The sequence below is a fragment of the Macaca mulatta genome, chromosome 9, assembly GCF_049350105.2.
Source record: "Macaca mulatta isolate MMU2019108-1 chromosome 9, T2T-MMU8v2.0, whole genome shotgun sequence".
In the NCBI taxonomy this organism is placed as follows: domain Eukaryota; kingdom Metazoa; phylum Chordata; class Mammalia; order Primates; family Cercopithecidae; genus Macaca; species Macaca mulatta.
In genome coordinates, this window is record NC_133414.1 from 65,377,820 (window position 1) to 65,399,766 (window position 21,947).

The 21,947-nt window shown below is 37.2% G+C and overlaps 1 protein-coding gene across 12 annotated transcripts in view; it reads right to left on the minus strand.

Moving 5' to 3' along the window:
- Positions 1-21,947, minus strand: part of CCSER2 (coiled-coil serine rich protein 2) — a 188,318-nt gene that overhangs the window by 15,601 nt on the left and 150,770 nt on the right. For 5 of the 12 annotated variants that reach the window (NM_001193762.2, XM_015147100.3, XM_077945007.1 and 2 more), the window contains 2 exon segments: positions 3,519-3,603; positions 20,001-20,090. In NM_001193762.2, coding sequence (NP_001180691.2) covers positions 3,519-3,603; positions 20,001-20,090 — 175 coding nt within the window. 12 annotated transcript variants of the gene reach the window in all.

The window sequence follows — 21,947 nt, forward strand, 5'->3', positions numbered from 1 at the left end:
GTAAGTACGTGCTCTGGCAAGAAATGCTATTTGGAATTACCAGGAAGGCTTTCTACTTGCCAAAAGCAATTATTTTTATTAAATTTTCCTACTTTGAAGTAGGTTATTTATTATTCCCAATTTTACACAGTTGGAAATTAGAGTAGAAAGACTACACCAATGCCTGTTAAGTGAATTTGTACAAAAGCTCAAATCCCTAACAACAGTAGGAAAGACCTAAACGTAGATATTTTCTGCTAACCTAGAGAAAATTTAATTTGAAATAAAAAAGTATCATGAAGTAGAGACTAGTAATATACTTAAGAAATGTAAGTCAAAATTTCTTAAGAAAAATAATAAAGACCAGAAATTTCCATTTATCTCTATTTTCCTATATTTTTTTTCTTTTCTTTTTTTCTTTTTTTTTTTGAGACGGAGTCTCGCTCTGTGGCCCAGGCTGGAGTGCAGTGGTGCGATCTTGGCTCGCTCTGCTAATTTTTTGTATTTTCAGTAGAGACAGGGTTTCACCATGTTAGCCAGGATGGTCTCGATCTCCTGACCTTGTGATCTGCCCGCCTCGGCCCCACAAAGTGCTGGGATTACAGGTGTGAGCCACCGTGCCTGGTCTATTTTCCTATATTCTTAAACATAGTATAAACACTGCTGTCCCCTACAACTTTCTAGAGTGACAAGGGCTAAATACTCCCTGTAAACATTATCTCCCTCTGAATATTTAGCATGGACTATCTTCATACTAGAAGGTCTACTATACTCCTGTAACTTAAAAAACAAACAGATTGCTCTTACTGAAGACTCACAGCCAAGCTTTACCTGGCCTCCATATTTAGAAGATAAAGGGAGTTTGGGCCGGGCACGGTGTTCACGCCTGTAATCCCAGCACTTTGGGAGGCTGAGCCGGGTAGATCACAAGGTCAGAAGTTCGAGATGACCACCCTGGCTAACATGATGAAACCCTGACTCTACTAAAAATACAAAAAATAAGCTGGGTGTGGTGGCAGGTGCCTGTAGTCCCAGCTACTCGGGAGGCTGAGGCAGGAGAATGGCATGAACCCGGGAGGTGGAGCTTGCAGTAAGCCAAGATCTCACCACTGCACTCCAGCCTGGGAGACAGAGCAAGACTCTGTCTCAAAAAAAAAAAAAAAAAAAAAGTCACCAAAGAACTTTTTAATGAAACATTGTAATGGAGAAATTTCTCAACTATCTTCCATTACTTAAGTACAATTAACCTCTCCAAACATGAGTACTAGGACCCACATATTGACTAAATGTGGAGACAAGTATCATCTGATTATAAGTTTAGTGTAGGAAAAGATCTGTTTCAAAACCCTCTGGAAAACCACTAGATTTATTCTAATAATTTCATACCTTTCTTTTCTATATTTTATAACTAAAAAAACCCCCTTTATTAGTAAACTGCTTTAGTTGTTCTCAGGGTGAATTCAAAATAGAGTAGTAGTTTAGAGCATATTTCCCCTCTAAAGGAACCTTTCAAGGTCATTAACAGTATTAAAAGGCTGTGAACAGGCCCTCTGGCCATTATTTCACATAAACAGGGTCCTACAAGTCTCAAAGATCAAATCCTAGGGCCAGTGCCTTCAGATGCATAGGCCGTGAGAACCTACTCAGGAAAAGACTCCTATACACACACAAACACACACATATATATATATTTTTTTTTTCCTAGATGACTAATACATCCAAACTCTGGGGAATCAAAACTTTCTTTTTGTTAATCTGAAGATGCAGAGAAAGAAGGTTTGATCTAGAGAAGTTAAAAAAAAAAAAAAAAAAAAAAGCAGATCTTACTAGTATTGCAGGAATTGTAGGATAATGCTGCTTCACAGCTGGAAACAAAAAGGAAAGCTCTGAACCCAAGAAGGAAGGAGAAGAAGCACTTGAAAATGGAGAGCCACTGACTCAAGGAAAAGATAAGAAAATTCTAATGCTATACAAATAAATCAATGAAATGGGTGTTTCTGATAAACATGTTTTTAAAAGTAAAGCAGAAACTCTATTTGTAATACAGAATAATTAATCCCAAACTTCAACTCTGTATTACAGCTAGCGAAGGACAAAGGGGGAGGAACATGGTGACAAAAAAGAATACAGGCTAAAAGGGTGCTTGAGTAAGTACACAGGTGGGTGTGTCAATCTGAGGGGAAATCTCAAACCTTGCTGTTTACTGACCACAAGCCTAAGAACATATTATAATTTGTTATATCTGCCCTTTGAAATTTCAGATGACTTGACTAGCATTTTAGTATGATTCTTTTTGTGTTAGGATTATTTAAACAGAGGAGAAAAGAAAGCAACTTACTTGAAGACCAGAGAAGTAAAAAGGAGGAGTTACTGAGGTGGTGGAAGATAGAAAAGGAGGACAAAAAAACTCCTTTTCTCATTGCTTCCAGTAAACAAATGAACTTGCTACTAAATAACATCATATAAAAGTCTACAGGAACTATTTTTCTTTAAAACAAAAAGTACAGAAGGGAAGGAGAGATGTAGCAGCCAAAAAATAAACTTCATGCCTTCTCTGGAATTCATGTCGATACCTCATACTTTTGGCTAATTCAAGAAATAAAATTTTCTTTAAATAAATCACATTCCTAATTACTTAAAATTTCCTCATTTACACCTTTGATACTTCACATGGAAATGGATAATGAAAAAACCGAATGAATCACAAATCAGGAAAAATCCTTAGAGAAGGCATAAAAATATCTCTGATTGACTGTATTTATATTTCGTTTTCATTAATAATAGCTTTTTATGGGTGACTTTTCAAAAAAGATAAAATATAACCAACTTACCAGGCATACTTAAGTACATAAAACAAAATAACCCACACTGTTTTGGAAAAGAGATTTAATGTAAACAAAAATTTTAAGGTCAAACAGTAACTAAATCATTAGAAATGTTAGTAAACCATGCATATTCAAAAGCCATTTCTTCTGTGCTGAAAAGCTGATAGATTACAAAAAACATCTTAGTTGTTTTAAACCACTTTTAGAAAAAACAATTAGAAATATATTTATTTTAGATGACAGTGAAATGCAATCCAAGCCCTTAATTAGGAAATATTATTTAAAGAAATGTGCAATGGTCTAGTAAGCCTGCTCCCTACACATTATGCATCTGTCCATCATACCATTGTAGATCGCATGTACACTTTTTAAAACAATTAGATAACACAACAATTTTTATTCACATATTTCAAGGTTTGAAAATGCATTAAAGACAGATGCATGTCAGTAGGTCTAGGGTCACTGGCAATAGGTTTAAACAGTATTAGAATGAAATTAACCTCAAACAGCTTCCATAAGGCTCTAAGTAGAGGTCTGTTTACATGCAGTAAAAGGAAATGTTAAGAGAGGAGACCACAGAGAGTGCTGCTTTAGCAGACACCTGCAGAGCACTCAGGATAGAAAAGGAGGTGCTGGGGAGGAACAGGTCATGCAGAAGGGAAGTACCATGAAGGGGAAGCCAGAGCAGGATAGGAGTGAGAGACACAGACTCACTCTGTCTGCGGTGCGGTGGAACAGTCCGTGGGATCCCCTGGAAGGAGCCCTGCCAAGGAGAGAAGGAGGGAGCAGAATACCCACCCTGTGCAGAGAGAGATGGGGTAGGGAGGTATAATAAAAAAGGGAACCAAAAAATAGAGAAACCAAGTCATACTTTGTTTTATTTTTAAATAACACAGAGCAATAGTGTTAACGAGAAGACAGATGTCATTTTTTAAAATACAGGCAGCTCAAATTACTAAAAACACATCATAATCCAAACCCAGTTATTTTTAATATTTTTAAAAATTATTTTCCTCTAATATTTGTAGTACAATGTACAAGAAATAATATATTCTTTCTGGTATACATTACATTTATCATCATATATCTCTTGTTAAAGTAGCAGATTCCAGTCTTCTGCAGAAAAGGAAGGAATTTAAAGGGGGAGATAGATTTTAGGTGTTAAACACACAGAAAATGCAACAATTTGTGAATCAGGAAATACAAAAAAATCATCATCTAAAAATTTTTATTTCAGCTGGGTGCAGTGGGCTCACGCATGTAATCCCAGAACTTTGGGAGGGCGAGGCGGGTAGATCACGAGGTCAGGAGTTGAAGACCAGCCCGACCAAAATGGTGAACCCCATCTCTACTGAAAATACAAACATTAGTCACGTGTGGTGGCAGCTGCCTATAATCCCAGTTACTCGGGAGGCTAAGGCAGGAGAATCGCCTGAACGTTGGAGGTGGAGGTTGCAGTGAGCCAAGATCACACCACTGCATTCCAACCTGGGTGACAGAGCAAGACCCCGTCTCAAAAAAAAAAAAAAAAAAAAATTTCTTCTGAAATCACAAGTTTTCAGAGGATTAGCAGGTAAAAAAAAAAAAGAACATTAGCTAAAGTTAGCAAAAGCGACACAGCATTAAAAAAGATTTAGGATGTTGTAATGTGACATGCAGGCCACAGGTTACGTGGGCATGCTTTTTAATTTGAATAACTTGTGGCTTCTTAGCTTTACTTATTTTAATCACAGATTATCAGAACTATGATACTCTCGAAATGTCATTTACTTCAATTTCCTCACTTTACAGAAAAGTTTCTTCAAGAAAGGAACTGTTCAATGTTATACAAAGGGAACCATATTGGGTCTTATGTCCCTAGCCTCCTCACTGACTGAAACATATGCACAAATAAAACTACTGAAACACTATTAAAATATCATCAACGAAAATCAGCCTACAAATCATCATCATACCCAGTTAAATCTGCAAAAGAAATTATGTATATTTTTTCAGACCAATTAATCTGACTTAAAAATAAAGTATTAAAAATTACTGATAATAGTTTATCATTGTTTACAGATCTTATGAACAGTTTGAAATGAAAAAATTTTTCTCACTTTCCGTATCAACATTCTTTGACTCAGGCATAATCAGATACTTCTTTAAATTTAAGGGTGATCCCACATTGTTCAATATAAAACAGAAACATAAAAGATCCATTTTCTATGTTGATGAAGGGAAACAACAGCTACAAAAACTAAATTAACAATCTTTAGGATAGTCTAATAAATAAAAATTTTATCTTTTGAAATTATTATATATATATATTTTTGCTAATTTGGCAAAAACAGCTTAGAAAATATTGAATAAGCTGATGACCTCAGATGCTCTCCATAGATACTACCTGCTGTTCTGCTGTTTGTGAAATGTTTTGGTTCAAAGGCTTTATACTAAACAGATTCTCAACCAAATCTTCCCTATGCGTTTTGCAGAACCAAGCTTCTACCCACTGTACTACTAAGTAAAGAAACTTTCAGATGGGAACATCATAGACATGCTTAAGAAAACAGTCATAGACTCCTTCATCAAGCAGGTATGTTTACCTTTGCAGGTCTGTGGAAATAGCACTGACCTGGGAGTCAGGGAAACTGTTTTTTTCCTTGCATCTTTCCCAAGCCTCATAACCCTGAGAAAATTACTGATTTCTGGGCCTCAGTTTTCTCATTTGTCAGATGCAGAGGTTGGACTGGTTCATCTCGAAGAACCCTCTTACTTTTAGTTCCTATAATTTAGTTACTCATATCTGTACCCATCTCCACTCCAGCAATTTTATAACTCTATTTTTAATTTTGTAACTCTATTTATATGGCATTTAAAGCAATCAACTTTGTATTAAATTGTCTCTCCTGCTAGATCATTAATTCCTGAAATAATTTAGGTGAAAGTATCTGTCACAGTACCTATAACTTGGCAGGAGTTTTAAAAGATATTCGATGTCCGACCTTCTATAGCCTAAAACTCCCCCAGCATATAGCAGACACTAAGTAACTACTGATTTAAACAAAATTACATTAATTAACTGTGTTTATCTAGAGATGCAGTTGTAGATCTGTCAATCCTGGCCACACGCTATAACCACCTAAGAAATTTTAAAAACAAAAACAATGATATCTATCTTCATTTCCCCAAGACCAACAAATCATAATCTCTGGCATAGGTCTGAGTATGAGAAGGGAAAGACAACTTTGTGAAATAAATACATAAACAGCGCTGCCTGCCACTGCCAAGGGGCACCCATCTATTAGCTTATCGAACAGCTGTATGCCATCTGAGCTTATGCCCAGAAAGATAAAGAATGTTACTCATTTTATTTCTGCCACCTACAATGCTTCCTACACTTCTCTACCCATCTGTCAAACACCCATGCAGCCCCCTTAGGCTCTTTCAAACCCATTTCCTAAAAGCTTCTCCTGATCCTACCTAAATTAATTATGATCATTCTTGTTTATAAACACCCACAGCAATTGGTGGAATCTTTCTTCCTCTTTTTCTTCACTTTGATTTGCGTATCTTAAAAATTCTTCTACTAAATATAACCACCCTGAGAATAACAGCTCTCTTACTTTTCTTGGTGTCAACTACTTAGCTTCTTTCAATTTACTTATACAGAGTAGAAATAACATACTCTGATCAGCATTTAATAGAAGAGGGAATTCCAGTTTCAAGGAAAGATGGAGTAGAAATACTGCTCCCTTTTCCTGCTGTCAAACACAGCTAAAAACCTTGGGCACTACATATAAAACACAATACTCCGAAAGGTAGAGAGAAAAAGTGAGACCAGCTTGGGACCCAAGGAAAAATACAGTGATTTTCTTTTTGCCTAATGTATCCTAAAATGAGTGATAGAAGCTAGCACCTGCAAATGCCAAGGAACACACAAAACAATTAAGAAAGTCTGCATGCACTCTCTAGTCAAAGGATCAGGAAAGAGGTAGCCTAGCAATGCAGAAAACTTGTATCCAGTAATCTACCTAACACCACAGAAAAACCTGTGGCCCCAGCCCCCATTCCCATCAGAAGGGGAGGGCTGGGAAGGCCTGGCGTGGTGGCTCACGCCTGTAATCCCAGCACTTTAGGAGGCGGGCGGATCACGAGGTCAGGAGATGGACACCATCCTGGCTAACATGGTGAAACGCTGTCTCTACTAAAAATACAAAAAGTTAGCCGGGCATGGTGGCAGGTGTGTGTAGTCCCAGCTACTCGGGAGGCTGAGGCAGGAGAATGGCATGAACTCAGTAGGCGGAGCTTGCAGTGAGCCGAGATCATGCCACTGTACTCCAGCCTGGGCGACAGAGGGAGACTCCGTCTCAAAAAAAAAAAAAAAAAAAAAAAAAAAAAAACAGAAAGGGAGGACTGGGGAGTGTAGGCCTCCACCCTTGCATGGCTGTGACATTTTCTTATGTACTTCTTAAAATATGCATAGAAAATATTTAAGAAACTTATAAATGGAGGAGGAAAAGGGACTTAAAGGGATATAAGGTTTCTACATGTAGTAGACTATATATAGTTAAATATAAATGTGTGTGTGTGTGAAATATAATGCCTAGACTAACAACCAAAACATTATTATAAAGACATAAACTCAAAACACTATATATAAATAAAAATGGAATTATTTTAAAAAGTAACTAATATACAGAAAAGAAAAAGAAAGTAGAAATAAAGAAAAAAGAAAACAAAAATAAATAAAATGGCAGACTTACATAGCAAAAATTACATTAAATATAAAGGGCTGAAATACACCATTAAAAGACAGATTGGTAGATAGATCACGGCCTAACTATATGCAGATTACAGGAAATTCATGTTATGTATAAATATATATATATATTTTTTAAAGTAAAAGATGAAAAAGATATACCACGCCAAAAAAAAAAAAATCAAAAGAAATTTGGTGTGCTTATATTACTATCAAATAGACTTCAGAGCAAAAAGAATACCCACATACAGAAAAAGACCTCACAAAATGATAAAAAGGTCAATCTACCAAGAAGACACAGTGATCCTAACAGTACACCAAACTGCAGAAATGTACAGTACTTGAAGCAAAATCTCATAAAATTGAATCGCCAAATCTACAATTACAATTGGAGAGCTCAATACCCCATCCCAACAACTGATAAAAGTAACTAGACAAGAAAATCAGCAATGATATATAAAACTCAAGGACACCACTAACAGCACCTAGTCAATGTTTACAGAATATTCTATCCAACAATAGCAAAAAGCAATCTTTTCAAGCATCCACACAACATTTACCAAGACAGACCACAGTTTGGGCCACAAGACAAGCCACAACAAAGTTAAAATAACTGAAATTATACAGAATGTGTTCTCTGACCACAATGGGATCAAATTAGAAATCAACAATAGAAAGATGACAAGAATATGTCCAAACACTTGGATACTAAAATTCATACCCCTAAGTTATCCATGGGTCAGTCAGAGAGGAAGTCTCAAGGGAAAAAAAAACAAAAAAACAAAACAAAATAACAAACCATATCGAACTGAATGAAAAGAAAATACATAATGTATAGAAACAGTTGAAAAAATATATATTATGTAGGAAACAGCTGAAGTAGAGACAGAAAAGGGAAAAAAAAAATCTTCAATAAGCTAAACTGATGTCTTAAGAAACCAGAGAAAATAAGACCAAAATAAACCCAAAGTAAGAAGAAAGAAAAAAAAATGAGGATAGCAGAAATCAGCAGTTCTGTGGTGTAACCATTCTTTTGCTTCTTTTCTTCTCTAATAAACTCATTTTCACTTTACTCTGTGGACTCACCCAAGATTTCCTGTGTGAGATCCAAGAACCTTCTCTTGGGGTCTGGATTACCCTTTCCGGTAATATATTCCATAATGAACCATGAACAGACAATACTTTGGTCTTCCAAATATCACCTTTTGTCAGGACTCAGAGTTATGAGTGGCTTTCACCACATCGCTGCTTTATGACTGCGCTCCACTCTACCTTGACTACAAGAGACCCTACAAATTAGGAAGGAATATCATTACCCCTATTAAGCCAAAAGATACCACAGAAGATTGATCTTGGTTGCTCTACAACTTTTAGGATTAAGGGTCCCCTTGTAAAGGGGAGAGGGAAATAGAGGCATCCGAATCAGAGCAATTCCATCTTGAACAAGGGCTAGGTAAAATGAGGATAAGACCAGCAGGACTACATTCCCAGGAGGTTAGGCATTCTCAGTCACCGGATGAGTCACTGGATGAGGAGGCTGGCATTAAGATAAACAGTTCACAAAGACCCTGCCGATAAAACATGATGCAGTAAAGAAGCTGGCCAAAACCCACCACAACCAATATGGCAATGAAAGTGACCTCTGGTCATCCTTACTGCTCATTATATGCTAATTATAATACATTAGCATGCCAAAAGACACTCCCATCAGCACCATGACAATTCACAAATGTCATCAGAATGTCCAGAAGTTACCCTACATCATGGGTCCCCAAGCCCTGGGCCACAGACCAGTACCAATTCATGGGCTATTAGCAACCTGGCAACACAGCAGGAGGTGAGCAGCAGGAGGCGAGTGAGTTGAAGCTTCATCTGTATTTACAGCTACTCCCCACTGCTTGCATTGTCACCTGAACTCTGCCTCCAGTAAGATCAGCAGCAGCATCAGATTCTCATAGAAGCAGGAACTTTATTGTGAACTGCACATGCGAGAAATCTAGATTGCTTGCTCCTTATGATAATCTAATGCCTGATAATCTGTCACTGTCTGCCATCACCCCTAGATGGGACCATCTAGTTGCATAAAAATAAGCTCAGGGCTCCCCCTGATTCTACATTATGGTGAGTTCTATAATTATTTCATTATATATTACAATGTAATCATAATAGAAATAAAGTGCACAATAAATGTAATGTACTTGAATCATCCTTAAACCATCCACACCCCTCCAACAACCCTCTCCCCGTCTGGAAAAGTTGTCTTCCACGAAACCAGTCCCTGATGTCAGAAAGGTTGGGGACTGCTGCACTATATAATTTAAAAGAAAGAGAAACCCAAAGTTTTGGGAAATTCTCGTTCCTTTCCCAGAAAACTCATGAATAATCCTTGCTTAGCATATGACTGAGAAAAAAAACCATTAAAAAGAGCCAACCAGCAGCCCTCAGGGCTCTGTCTATGGAGTAACAATTCTTTTGTTTCTTTACTTCTCTAATAAACTTACTTTCACTATAAAAAGAGCAGGCTCCTTGAAATTGAACATAGAAAAATAGAGAAAATCAAGGAAACAAAATGTTGGTTCTTTAAAAGATCTGTAAAATTGACAAACCACTAGCAAGAGTGACAAAGAAAGAGAAGGTAAATTACCAAAATCAGAATGAAACAAGGAAAATCACTACAGACCCTCCAGCCATTAAGGTACTAAAGGAATATTATGAACAACTTTACAGTCATAAATTTGACAACTGAGAAAAAGGGCCAATTCCTCAAAACCACAAACTATCAAAATTCATCCAAGATGAAAGAAGTCATTTGAATAGGTCAATAACTATTAAGGAAGTTGAATTTATAACTTTAAAAACTCCCAAAATAGAAATCTCCAGGCCCAGATAATTTTACTGATAAATTCTACTAAATGTTTAAAGAAGAATTAATCATTAATTCTGGCCGGGAGCGGTGGCTCAAGCCTGTAATCCCAGCACTTTGGGAGGCCGAGAAGGGTGGATCACGAGGTCAGGAGATCGAGACCATCCTGGCTAACACGGTGAAACCCCGTCTCTACCAAAAAATACAAAAAACTAGCCGGGCGAGTTGGCGGGCGCCTGTAGTCCCAGCTACTTGGGAGGCTGAGGCAGGAGAATGGCGTAAACCCAGGAGGCAGTGAGCTGAGATCCGGCCACTGTACTCCAGCCTGGGTGACAGAGCGAGACTCCATCTCAAAAAAAAAAAAAAAATCATTAATTCTACACAATCTCTTCCATAAAGCAGACGAGGAGAAAACACCTTCCAAAGTATTTATGAGGTCAGATTTAACTTAATACAAAGCAGACAAAGACAATACAACAAAAGAAAAATAAAGAATAAAAAGCATTAACCCCCAGAATACAGATGAAAAAATCTTTAACAAAATACTATTAACTAGAATTCAGGAATATATAAAAAGAACTACATACCATGACTAAAGGGGTTTATTTCAGGCCTATGAGATTAGTTCAGTATTAGAAAATCAATCAGTGCAATCAATAGGCTAAAGAAGAAAACTCATAGGTTCGTAGCAATGACCAAAACAAGAGTAACAAAATCCAACTCACATTCATGATAAAAACTCTTAGCAATCTAGGAATAGAGGGAAACTACTTCAACTTGATAAAAACCATCTCCCAAATATCGAGAGCTAACATCTACTTAAAGGTGAAAGACTGAATGCTTTTTCCCCTTAGATTAGGAAAAAGGCAAGAATCCCATTCTCATAATTCTTATTCAACACAGTAATGAAAATCCAAGCTGGTGACATAATGCAAAGAAAGGAAATAAAAGACATCAGATCAAAAAGTGAGAACACTGTTACTATTTATAGATGACATAATGGTCAACATAGAAAACCCCAGACTACAGGCTGTGCACGGTGTCTCACGCCTGTAATCCTAGAACTTTGGGAGGCCGAGGCGGGTGGATCACGAAGTCAGGAAATCGAGACCATCCTGGCTAACATGGTGAAACTCCGTCTCTACTAAAAAACACAAAAATTAGCTGGGCGTGGTGGCGGGCGCCTGTAGTCCCAGCTACTCGGGAGGCTGAGGCAGGAGAATGGCATGAATCCAGGAGGCGGAGCTTGCAGTGAGCCGAGATTGCGCCACTGCACTCCAGCCTGGGCTACACAGCTAGACTCCGTCTCCGGGGGCACGGTGGGGGGAGACCCAAAACTACAGAAAAACTCTCAAAACTAGTAAGTGAGATTACTAAATTCACAAAATTCAAGGTCAATATACAGAAATCGATTTTATTTATTTATTTATTTTTTTGCAAGGGAGTCTTGCTCTGTTGCCCAGGCTGGAGTGCAGTGGCACGATCTTGGCTCACTGCAAGCTCTGCCTCCCAGGTTTACGCCATTCTCTTTCCTCAGCTTCCCGAGTAGCTGGAACTACAGGCACCCGCCACCACACCCGGCTAATTTTTTCTATTTTTAATAGAGATAGGGTTTCACCGTGTTAGCCAGGATGGTCTAGATCTCCTGACCTTGTGATCTGCCCGCCTCAGCCTCCCAAAGTGCTGGGATTACAGGCATGAGCCACCCCGCCGGCCCAGAAATCAATTTTATTTCTAAGTACCAGCAATCAGCACAGGGAAAGTGAAATTTAACAGTATCACTTATAACCACCCCCAAACATGAAAAAGAAAGAAATGTAAGAAAGCACGTAGTGAACTGTGTTCTGAACACTGAAAAATGCTGATTAAAGAAATCAAAAAGGTTTAAATTAATGGAGAGACATACTGTATTCATAAATTGGGAGAATCAACATCTTTACTATTTATTTAAACTGTGGTACATCCATATCATGGAATAGTACTCAGCAATAAAAAGAAACAAACTACTGATGCACACAACTACCTGAATGGATCTCCAGGGTGCTATGCTAGTTTTAAAAAGCCAAGCTCCAAAGCTCAACACTGTAAGATAGTATTTATATAAAATCTGAAAATAACAAAATTATAAAGACGTAAAACAGATTTAGTGGTTGCCAGAGGCTAGGAATGGAGAGAAAGTGAGAATGGTTATGAATGTAGAGGTACCACACAAGGGAAAATGCTGTGGTAGTACAATAGTTGTATACCTTAAATATGATGATCGTTACTACACAAGTTATAAAATGGCACAGAAGTGCACATGCATGCACACACACACCATCACTAATGCCAATTTCCTGGTTTTGGTACTGTACTATAATTATGTAAAATGTAACTATTGTGGAAAACTGGTTGAAAGATAAAAAAGCTCTCTCTACATTTTTTGCAACTTCTTATCACTCTTTTGTAATCACACTATGGGCAAACTGCTTCTTCTAATGGATACTATAGACAAAGTTTTCAAAAATGCGTTACATAGTTCTGGTATCTGGTATTGAAAAATACAGATTTAGATACCTGTAAACTTATAACCAATAAACCACTCAATTGCTATAATAACTATATTTAATTTGTTTGTATCCTTAAGAAACAATTCTGTTTTTTCGGTTATTGGTTTAACCTGTATCCATGAAAGAAAGTAACACAACTAATGTTTAAAAAAAATAGAAGAAATGACAAACAAAAGAATTCTTGTCATAAATTCTGCATGCCACACAATGTCTCAGCAACATAGATGGCTCCTGTCAACATTCAGATCATCAAAACACAGGCTGTATTCCATGGCCAATGTCTAATATTGAGTAAACACTGAATAATTTAAAAATAACTGTATGACCAGATCATAAATATTACTTATTTAAACACCAATGTATATATGATTTTCTCTACAAATACTTTTAGCAGCATTTAAAAATATAAGTAATAGTGAATACAAATAAAAGACCTTAAAGAAGTAATTCCCTCTGGAACACACACACACACACACACACACACACACACACACACACGCACTCACATGCAACGTCTCTCCAGAGAAATAATGAGCTCGTTTAAATTTAAAATCAGGACATTTGGCTGGGCACGGTGGGTGGCTCATGCCTGTGGTTGCAGCACTTTGGGAGGCCGAGGTGGGCAGATCACCTGAGGTCAGGAGTTCAAGACCAGCCTGGCCAATATGGTGGAACCTGGTCTTTACTAAAAATACAGAAATTAGCCAGGTGTGGTGGGATGCACCTGTGGTACCAGCTACTTGGGAGGCTGTGGTGGGAGAATCTCTTGAACAGGGAGGCGGATGTTGCAGTGAGCCAAGATCACACCACTGACTCCAGCCTGGGCAACAGAGTAAGATTCCATCTCAAAAAAAAAAAAAAAAAAAAAGAAAAAGAAAAAAAATTGACATTTTTGCCACATAAAAATTAATCAATAATGTTGCCCACTTCCAAATCAGGAAAGATTACGGTCTGAGAAAATGGATTTGGGGGAGATTATTCATAAGATAAATCGTTTGCCTGCATTGTCTTTTGGTTAGCATTCCATCCCATCTCTCAGTCAAGAAAAAATAGAGCGGAGTTCTTTGCTAATAAATTTCCATGGTTGCTAGAAACTAGGTAAAATCTGTCTCCTTTGGAAATCATAAACATTTGATGTGATTTTTATGATGTAACTGTGATAGTTTTCTGCTTTTACTTTTTCTATTTTATAAATATTTATGATGGGAAAATACTTGACTCGGTAAATCTGAGGCCCAAAAACCTAATTCTTTTTTTTTGAGACAGAGTTTCACTCTTGTTGCCCAGGCTGGAGTGCAATGGTGCAATCTCAGCTCAACGCAACCTCCACCACCTGGGTTCAAGTGATTCTCCTGCCTCAGCCTCCTGAGTAGCTGGGATTGTAGGCATGCACCACCATGCCTGGCTAATTTTTGTATTTTTAGTAGAGACAGGATTTCTCCATGTTGGTCAGGCTGGTCTCAAACTCCCAACATCCGGCGATCCACCCGCCTTGGCCTCCCAAAGTGCTGGGACCAAAAACCTAATTCCAAGCACAAAAAGGATGGTTGACAATGCTGACCATATTCCAATTGCTGAACTTATATAAATTACATATGCATATCTTTTATACGTACCATAACACGGATTAATCTTTCAGTACTATAATTCCAACAGATCACTTTTAATGTATATAAAATCATCTTTTCTTGCCTCTTTGCTATATATAACAGAGTTAGTTCTTAAAAATATGAGAGAAAATTGGCATTAGATCAAATTGTGCCCATTCAGAATTTTAACTAGTAGGCACCTTTTCACACTGATACCAATACAACGGTCTGTGTATTCATACACTCAATTTTCAGAGTAATCCAGGTCAGGTCATTACATGACAGGCCAGGTAGATCCTTTGGGTCTACCCTGTTCTCCCTGCTTAGAGATTCAAGGGGTAAGTAATAAGGCATTTGAAGGTATGAGTCCAGAAATGTTTTTTTCCTAATATTTTGGCTTCTCTGGTTAACTTGAGGTGTTCAAACAAATGGCTTACAAAAGGTACATATCATAAGATTCTACAATTTACTTAATGTGCAAAATATTCATATTTTTAAATACTGATGTTAAATGCTTTTACAACAGTATTGGAAATACATAAAAATAAATTCAGTTCAAGATAATGCTAATTTTTAAGAATATGCTTGTACATGGATCCATACACTATGTTTAAAAATGGTTTCGTAAGTTTTTATGTTTAAAATGAATCTTGATTTCTCGCATAACCAACATCCACCAGCAGTATTCACAGTAACATCAAGTATTTTCATTTGAGTGATTAGGCACCTTCCATATTGTTATTCTTCTTTTCGTGTTACTCATTTCATCATTGTAGCTTGGTATTTTGCCCCTCAGATGAGGGAAAAAAAATTGCCCCACTTTCCTCTGGAGGTATCATTTTCTGCTCTTACAGCTCATTCTCATCTCTTTTCCCTCTTTTTTCTCCACCTAAATCTGAACTCCATCTTTTTAATTTTCCTTCATTTCTTCTGAAAATTGCTTTTACTGACTTGCCCTTTACTTATTGTTCTAGGTGGCTTTCCATATCCATGTAAGTAGATATCATTAGGTCTAGGGCTGCTTTGTCCAAAATGATGTCAATTAGCTACATGTGACTATTTACATTTAAATTAATTACAACTAAAGAAAATGAAAAATTTTCTTCCTTAATTGTATTAGCCACATTTTCAAGTGCTCAACAGTCACATGTAGCTACAGGTACTACAACGGACAGCACAGAAAGTTGTATAGGACTGTGCCGCTCTAGAGTAGGGCATTCTCAATTCTGGAATATGACTTATGGCTGCCCTCTTTTTATAATGCAAGGCTCAGGGGAGTTTATAACACTATATTATTGCTGTCCCAAGTAGAAGATAGATCCCTTACTCCAGTAAGAAGTGTTTCACACTGTGGTCCTCAATGCTGAAAACACTGTTCTTAAAAACTTATACTTGAAAACATCCTGTATTATGCCTATAGCACGGCTTAGGCAGTTCCCAATAGTAGTAGAAACCTTTGTCTTGCCCTAAATGAAGAGGACCCACAGGTGACTACTAATGTTCTCTTGCTGGGTTTAGTCTCACAAAAAACAACCAATCCAAACTCAAACAGTTTTGTTCTTTATCAGTACAGCTCTAACACCAAAAGCACCTGTAGCATGAAAGCCAAATTTTACTACAGGCAGAAAAAAACTCCTAAAATTCTGAGGATCGATACATATAAAATCAATACACAAAAGGTGAGGTTGAATATATGCAGAAAATAGCATGATAAAATGGTTTTTAGGCCAGGAGGAAGAAAGAATTTGTAAGATAAGAAACACTAACAGGAATGGTCATTATATAAATAGTTGGGAGTGGCTTCCCAGTACCATCTGAAATGATGGTGTGGGGCACAGGGGGTAGCCCTCCTGCCCTTCTATTTCCTCTTTTGTGGAGGGAAATATCAGGGGCTTTTAAATATATATATATATATAACCTAATGACATCAAATACTTGAATCATACAACTTAACATCATGGCCACCAAGCCACTTTCTGATCATACTTTGTTGGTGGTAGTATAAGCCTGTATAAACCTTTCAGAAAAAAAAAAAACCTGTAGTAATTTATTTCAAGAACCTTACAAAGACCATCCAGTAAAGGAATTAACTCCTTAACTTGATTAAAGGTAATGCATTCTTCATTTTGGTTTAGCAAAAAATCAAACCAAATAATAATAGCAGCCATCATTACCACTACCTATGTAGGTTCAAATGCCACATATACAACAAATTCCATCTAAATAGATATGACAGATGGCACATACACATATACACACATCACCAAAAAAGGCTGGAAGACCATATATGAAATGTTAACAATGACTGTCATTGGCTTGTATGAGTTAAGTACGTTAAATTTTTCTTAAGTTGTTTTGCTTCTCTATTTTCTATATTTCCTATAGAATAAATATATTGTTATCTCTCAATAAAAATAGACAGGAAAGGAAAAATCCACTTTAGAGTACTTCTCTTTTAAACATATATTTTTTGGCCTCATGTTATTCATAAAGTATCCTTAGTATTCTATTTTTTCATTCTTTTAGTGAGAGGTATTGAATTTTATTATTTCTATTGAGAAAATGACTTATGTAATTTAATATGTCAAAAGATTTCTTCATACTCACATTAGATTGAACCTAACTTGGTTGTAGAGGAGTTTTCTTTTACACTGTTACTAAAACTATGCCTTTTCAACCAAAAATCCTTTTTTCTCAGTAACTTAAAATACAAGTATGTATGTGGTCAGGCATGGTGGCTCATGTCTGTAATCCCAGCATTTGGGGAGGCTGAGGCAAAATGATCACTTGAGCCCAGGAGTGTGAGACCCCTGTCTCTACAAAAAATCAAAAAATTAGCCAGGCATGGTGGTACACACCTGTGGTCCCAGCTACTTGGAAGGCTGAGGCAGGAGGATCACTTGAGCCCAGGAGGTCAAGGCTACAGTGGACCATAACCGCACCATTGCACTCTAGCCTGGGTGACAGAGCAAGATCCTGTCTCAAAATAAATTAAATAATTTTTAAAATACAAGTATGTTTTTATGGATTATCACAGTGTACTGCTAAGTCTTCTACGATGCAGTACAAACCTGAGCACCTGTTTTTTTCCTCTCAGGGAAGTAAGTCCTTATTATGATCTCTCACTAAGATTAAGCCTCTGTCCTCCCTTCCCAGAGCTATGATTCTTTTCTCTTCTCTATTCCTTCTAGCCCACTCACCTCCTGCAACCATTCAAAAGAAAAGCAACTAAAATAAGACTGCTGTATACAAGTTGTATAAACACTTGCTCAAGTCACTTCTGCATCTTAGCTTCTTTACATGCAGAAAAAGAGTGTGCTTACTATCATTTAAGCATACCAGAGGTTTCTACAAGCATCTTGAGGGATGGAACTGTATCTTCTTTATATTTACACATCCAAATTAATACAGTGCCTGGCCTGAAGTAGGCACATAAATATCTGCTGAATGAGTAAATGCATATCTGCTTTTCTTCCTTTCCCCTGTTCTACTATTATATTTCTTCTTCTTATTTCCTGTTGATTCTCTACTTCAGAGATCTTATTTGCAGCCATTAAGTGATACCAAAATCCCCTTGGAAAAATCTCAATACATTCAAATTTTTGCTCTGCTGCTGTTGGCAGCAAACCACTCTCCTTCAAAGGCTCTTCAATGTGCTTTTGGAGAAAAGAACCTAGAACTAGCAGTCAAGAGTCTTAAGTTGTAGTACTAGCTCAGCCACTTTTTAATTATGGAAACTTTGCTACACCAGTTTATCTCCCTAGCTTTTGCTACCTTAGCTACAAAACAAAGGTATTTGGCCAGATGATTCCTATAGTAACAGATAACAGGGAAAGCTGAAGTCTGAGTTTGTTAGGTGTGCTAGGCTGAAAAATTGATCTTCACTTGACCTAAGATCATAGTAAAACTAACTCAAGAATACATTCCAGAACGAGTTACTTTTGTCTGATGAGGAGGAAGACTAACATCCAGTTTCCAGAACAGTGAGGTTGAAGGAGCCAGAGGTGATATAAAGATTTCCATGAGGATGGCAAAATGGAACTTATCATGCTTAATAGAATCACCAATCTTCTTAGTAGCACAGTTAGAAGACATAACATCCCTATGGGTTAAATGGAGACACCTGGAAAGCCCAAACTTCCATCTAGAAGCAAGGGGCATGGTCTTCTATTAAACAACTGTCTGCAAACAGATGAGCTTCCACCGCCTTTGACATTAAAAAATATTACATCATCTTTGTCTGTTGGTGTCTTTTGCTTTCCACGATTCAAACACAACCTTCATTTTCTTCACCAAGCTCCTTGATTCTTTCAACTAGATTTCCCACATCCTTTGAACCTTATAGACTTACACAGCACTTTACCTACATCAATGTATTCCCAATTTCTTTAAGAAGTACTTATAAACGGAGGAATCCTTCTTTGTCTGTGTATTTCCTTCCCTAATTCCCCACTTCTAGTTCGAAACCCAAATATCTGGGATGAGAGAGGATCATCAAACTTTTGTTGAATAGATTAACTCCTACAATCGTATCTTATAAGAGCACACAAAAAAAATGCTTGTTATATGAAAAGAAACAAAACTCTTTTATAAACTTTAAAGGCTTATGGCTAAGCTTTACAAACTAAATTGCTGATTATATTAGCCATTACATTTCTCTGTTCCTTTGTGTTACTAGAATTCCACTCCTAAATATAAGGCAAAAGAAGAGTCAAGGCTGACTTATTAGGCAATCTCTTAATAAGAAATGTCTATTACCTGGCCCCAAACAATAGGAGAATGACTAACGTCCATATGATAATTCTCTGGCTCACGCATATCCTGAACTGAGTTCTCAAGAACTCAAATTAAATGATAGAGTATTTTTAGCACTAAACATGTTTTGAGATACAACATTTCTGAAAAACAAATAAGCACGGAACACACAGGTACTTTCTATTTAAAGTAAACCATTCCCTAGTTCTGCCTAAAACAAAACTTTTATTGTCTGTATCTTTGTGCATTTATATTTCCTAACACCCTCGACATCTGAGTAATTATAATAAACACATTTAAAAAGTTTTAACAAAAAAGGAATATGCTACATCATATATTTTCTAAGTGTCATATGCTGCTAAAGTAGGATGACTGCATACAGGACTGCTGCTTCCTTTAAGGCATGTGGAACTACTCTCACAAATACACGCAATAAGAGGAGAGTAGACACACAAATAAAATGAACCATAGTGTGCAGAATGAAAAAGCTATTAAATGCACATTCACTTACATAAGACACACAAGAGAAGCTTTAGGAAAGCACATAAACACCTAAGAGACAAGCAAAAATAAATTACCTACAACAAAATTAACAGCCATGACAGATTCAAAATTATTAGAGATTGCTGTAAAAAGAGTGAAATAAAACCTCAAAATAGCAAATGACCGGAGAGGAGGCTAAGAGCACATGTTACTTACAGGAATTCGTCTCCAGGGTGTTTGGGTATATTTATCAGCATAAGTGCATTTTTCCTCTTTACATTTTTGGTGGCAGATATGCTGAGTTGCCTAAACAAAAACACAAATTTTTACATTGGTTTAATTCTGCATATACACACCAAGACACACAAGAGAAGCTTTAGGAAAACACATAAACACCTAAGAGACAAGCAAAAATAAATTACCTAAAAAAAAGGTAACAGCTATGACAGGAGGTAATCAGGGCTCTTTTAGGGGGTATGCAACCAAATCAACAAAAAAGTCACACATGGCAAAATAGTTCTGGCTACTTTTTTTGAAAAAAAAAAACGTTATCAACAGCAAACATTAAGGTCTATTAAGTGGTCTCTCATCTTATTCAGGGAGTGGGTTTGAGAGTCAGCCTCAATTCTAACCTTATAAGGTTAGAATTTTGAATAATCTAAATTACCCTTGGCAATCTCTTATACTGTCCATAAAACATACAATATATGATTTTATGTAAATCAATATATAGAGTTAAGTATATGGATGTAGAACATATAGGAATATTCAGTATATAAAGAATACAACTGCAGAATTTACAGTATTTCCCTAAACTGTCATGGTACTACAGTCACTAAAGCTCAGTTTCTTAAATGCATTTTTTATGGGACTCTGCTGGACACTGAATACCACCAGTCCACTTGTCAGGATGTCCGTTCTCATGTGCCGTCTGATGAAGCCTCTTTCACGATGTGTTGACTTTACTGGACTGAAATATTTTGAAGAGTGTCAGCCCTTTGACAAGATCCATCTGACCATTTCTGTTCACAAATGATTTCTCCACACGATTCCACTCAAAGCACACTCATTTACATAACACAAAGTAACTTTCTCAAATAATCATCACTTTCAAAAAACATCATTAAAATATTGATAAAGAGAATCCTCCTGGCCAGGCGCAGTGGCTCACACCTGTAATTCCAGCACTTTGGGAGGCGGAGGCAGGTGGATCACGAGGTCAGGAGATCGAGACTATCCTGGCTAACATGGTGAAACCCCGTCTCCACTAAAAATACAAAAAATTTGCTGAGCATGGTGGCGGGCGCCTGTAGTCCTAGCTACTTGGGAGGCTGAGGCAGGAGAATGGCATGAATCCGGAAGCGGAGCGCACAGTGAGCCGAGATCACACCACTGCACTCCAGCCTGGGCAACAGAGTGAGACACCATCTCAAAAAAAAAAAAAAAAAAAAAAGAGAATTCTCCCTTAGTGAAAATCTAGAAAATAACCACATTATTTGTTAAACAACCTCTCTGGAGGTAGACATACTTTCTCATAGGAAACTAAAAAATTCTTGATTATTGCATCAGGTTAAAATGAGACATTTCTACTTTAATAATATTTACCCATATTCAAAATTTTTCTTAACTGCAATCAGATCATTCCAATTTCCTCATACAAAATAAAATCTAAAAACAAAAATGTCTATCATAGAGACATATTTTCCATTCCTATGAGACAGTCACTGAAACAAAATTCAATATAGGCCGGGTACAGTAGCTCACACCTGTACTCCCAGTACTTTGGGAGGCTGTGGCTGGCGGACTGCTTGGGCCCAGGAGTTCCAGACCAGCCAGGGCAACATGGTAAAACCCTGTATCTACAAAAAACACACAACAAAAACAGCCAGGCATGGTAGCATGTGCCTGTAGTCCCAACTACCTAGGAGGTTGAGGGAAGGATCACCTGAGCTCAGGAGGTCGAGGCCACAGTGTGCTGAGACTGCATCACCACACTCCATCTTGGGTGACAGAGTGAGATGCTAACTCCAAAATAACCCCCTAAATTCAATATATAATTGAGTCAACTTACAGTCTCTTGGAATTCACTGTAATAGTATCAACTTTTAACATATATGAGGGGTATATGATGAACAGAAAGGTAACTTAAAAACACTATTGAAA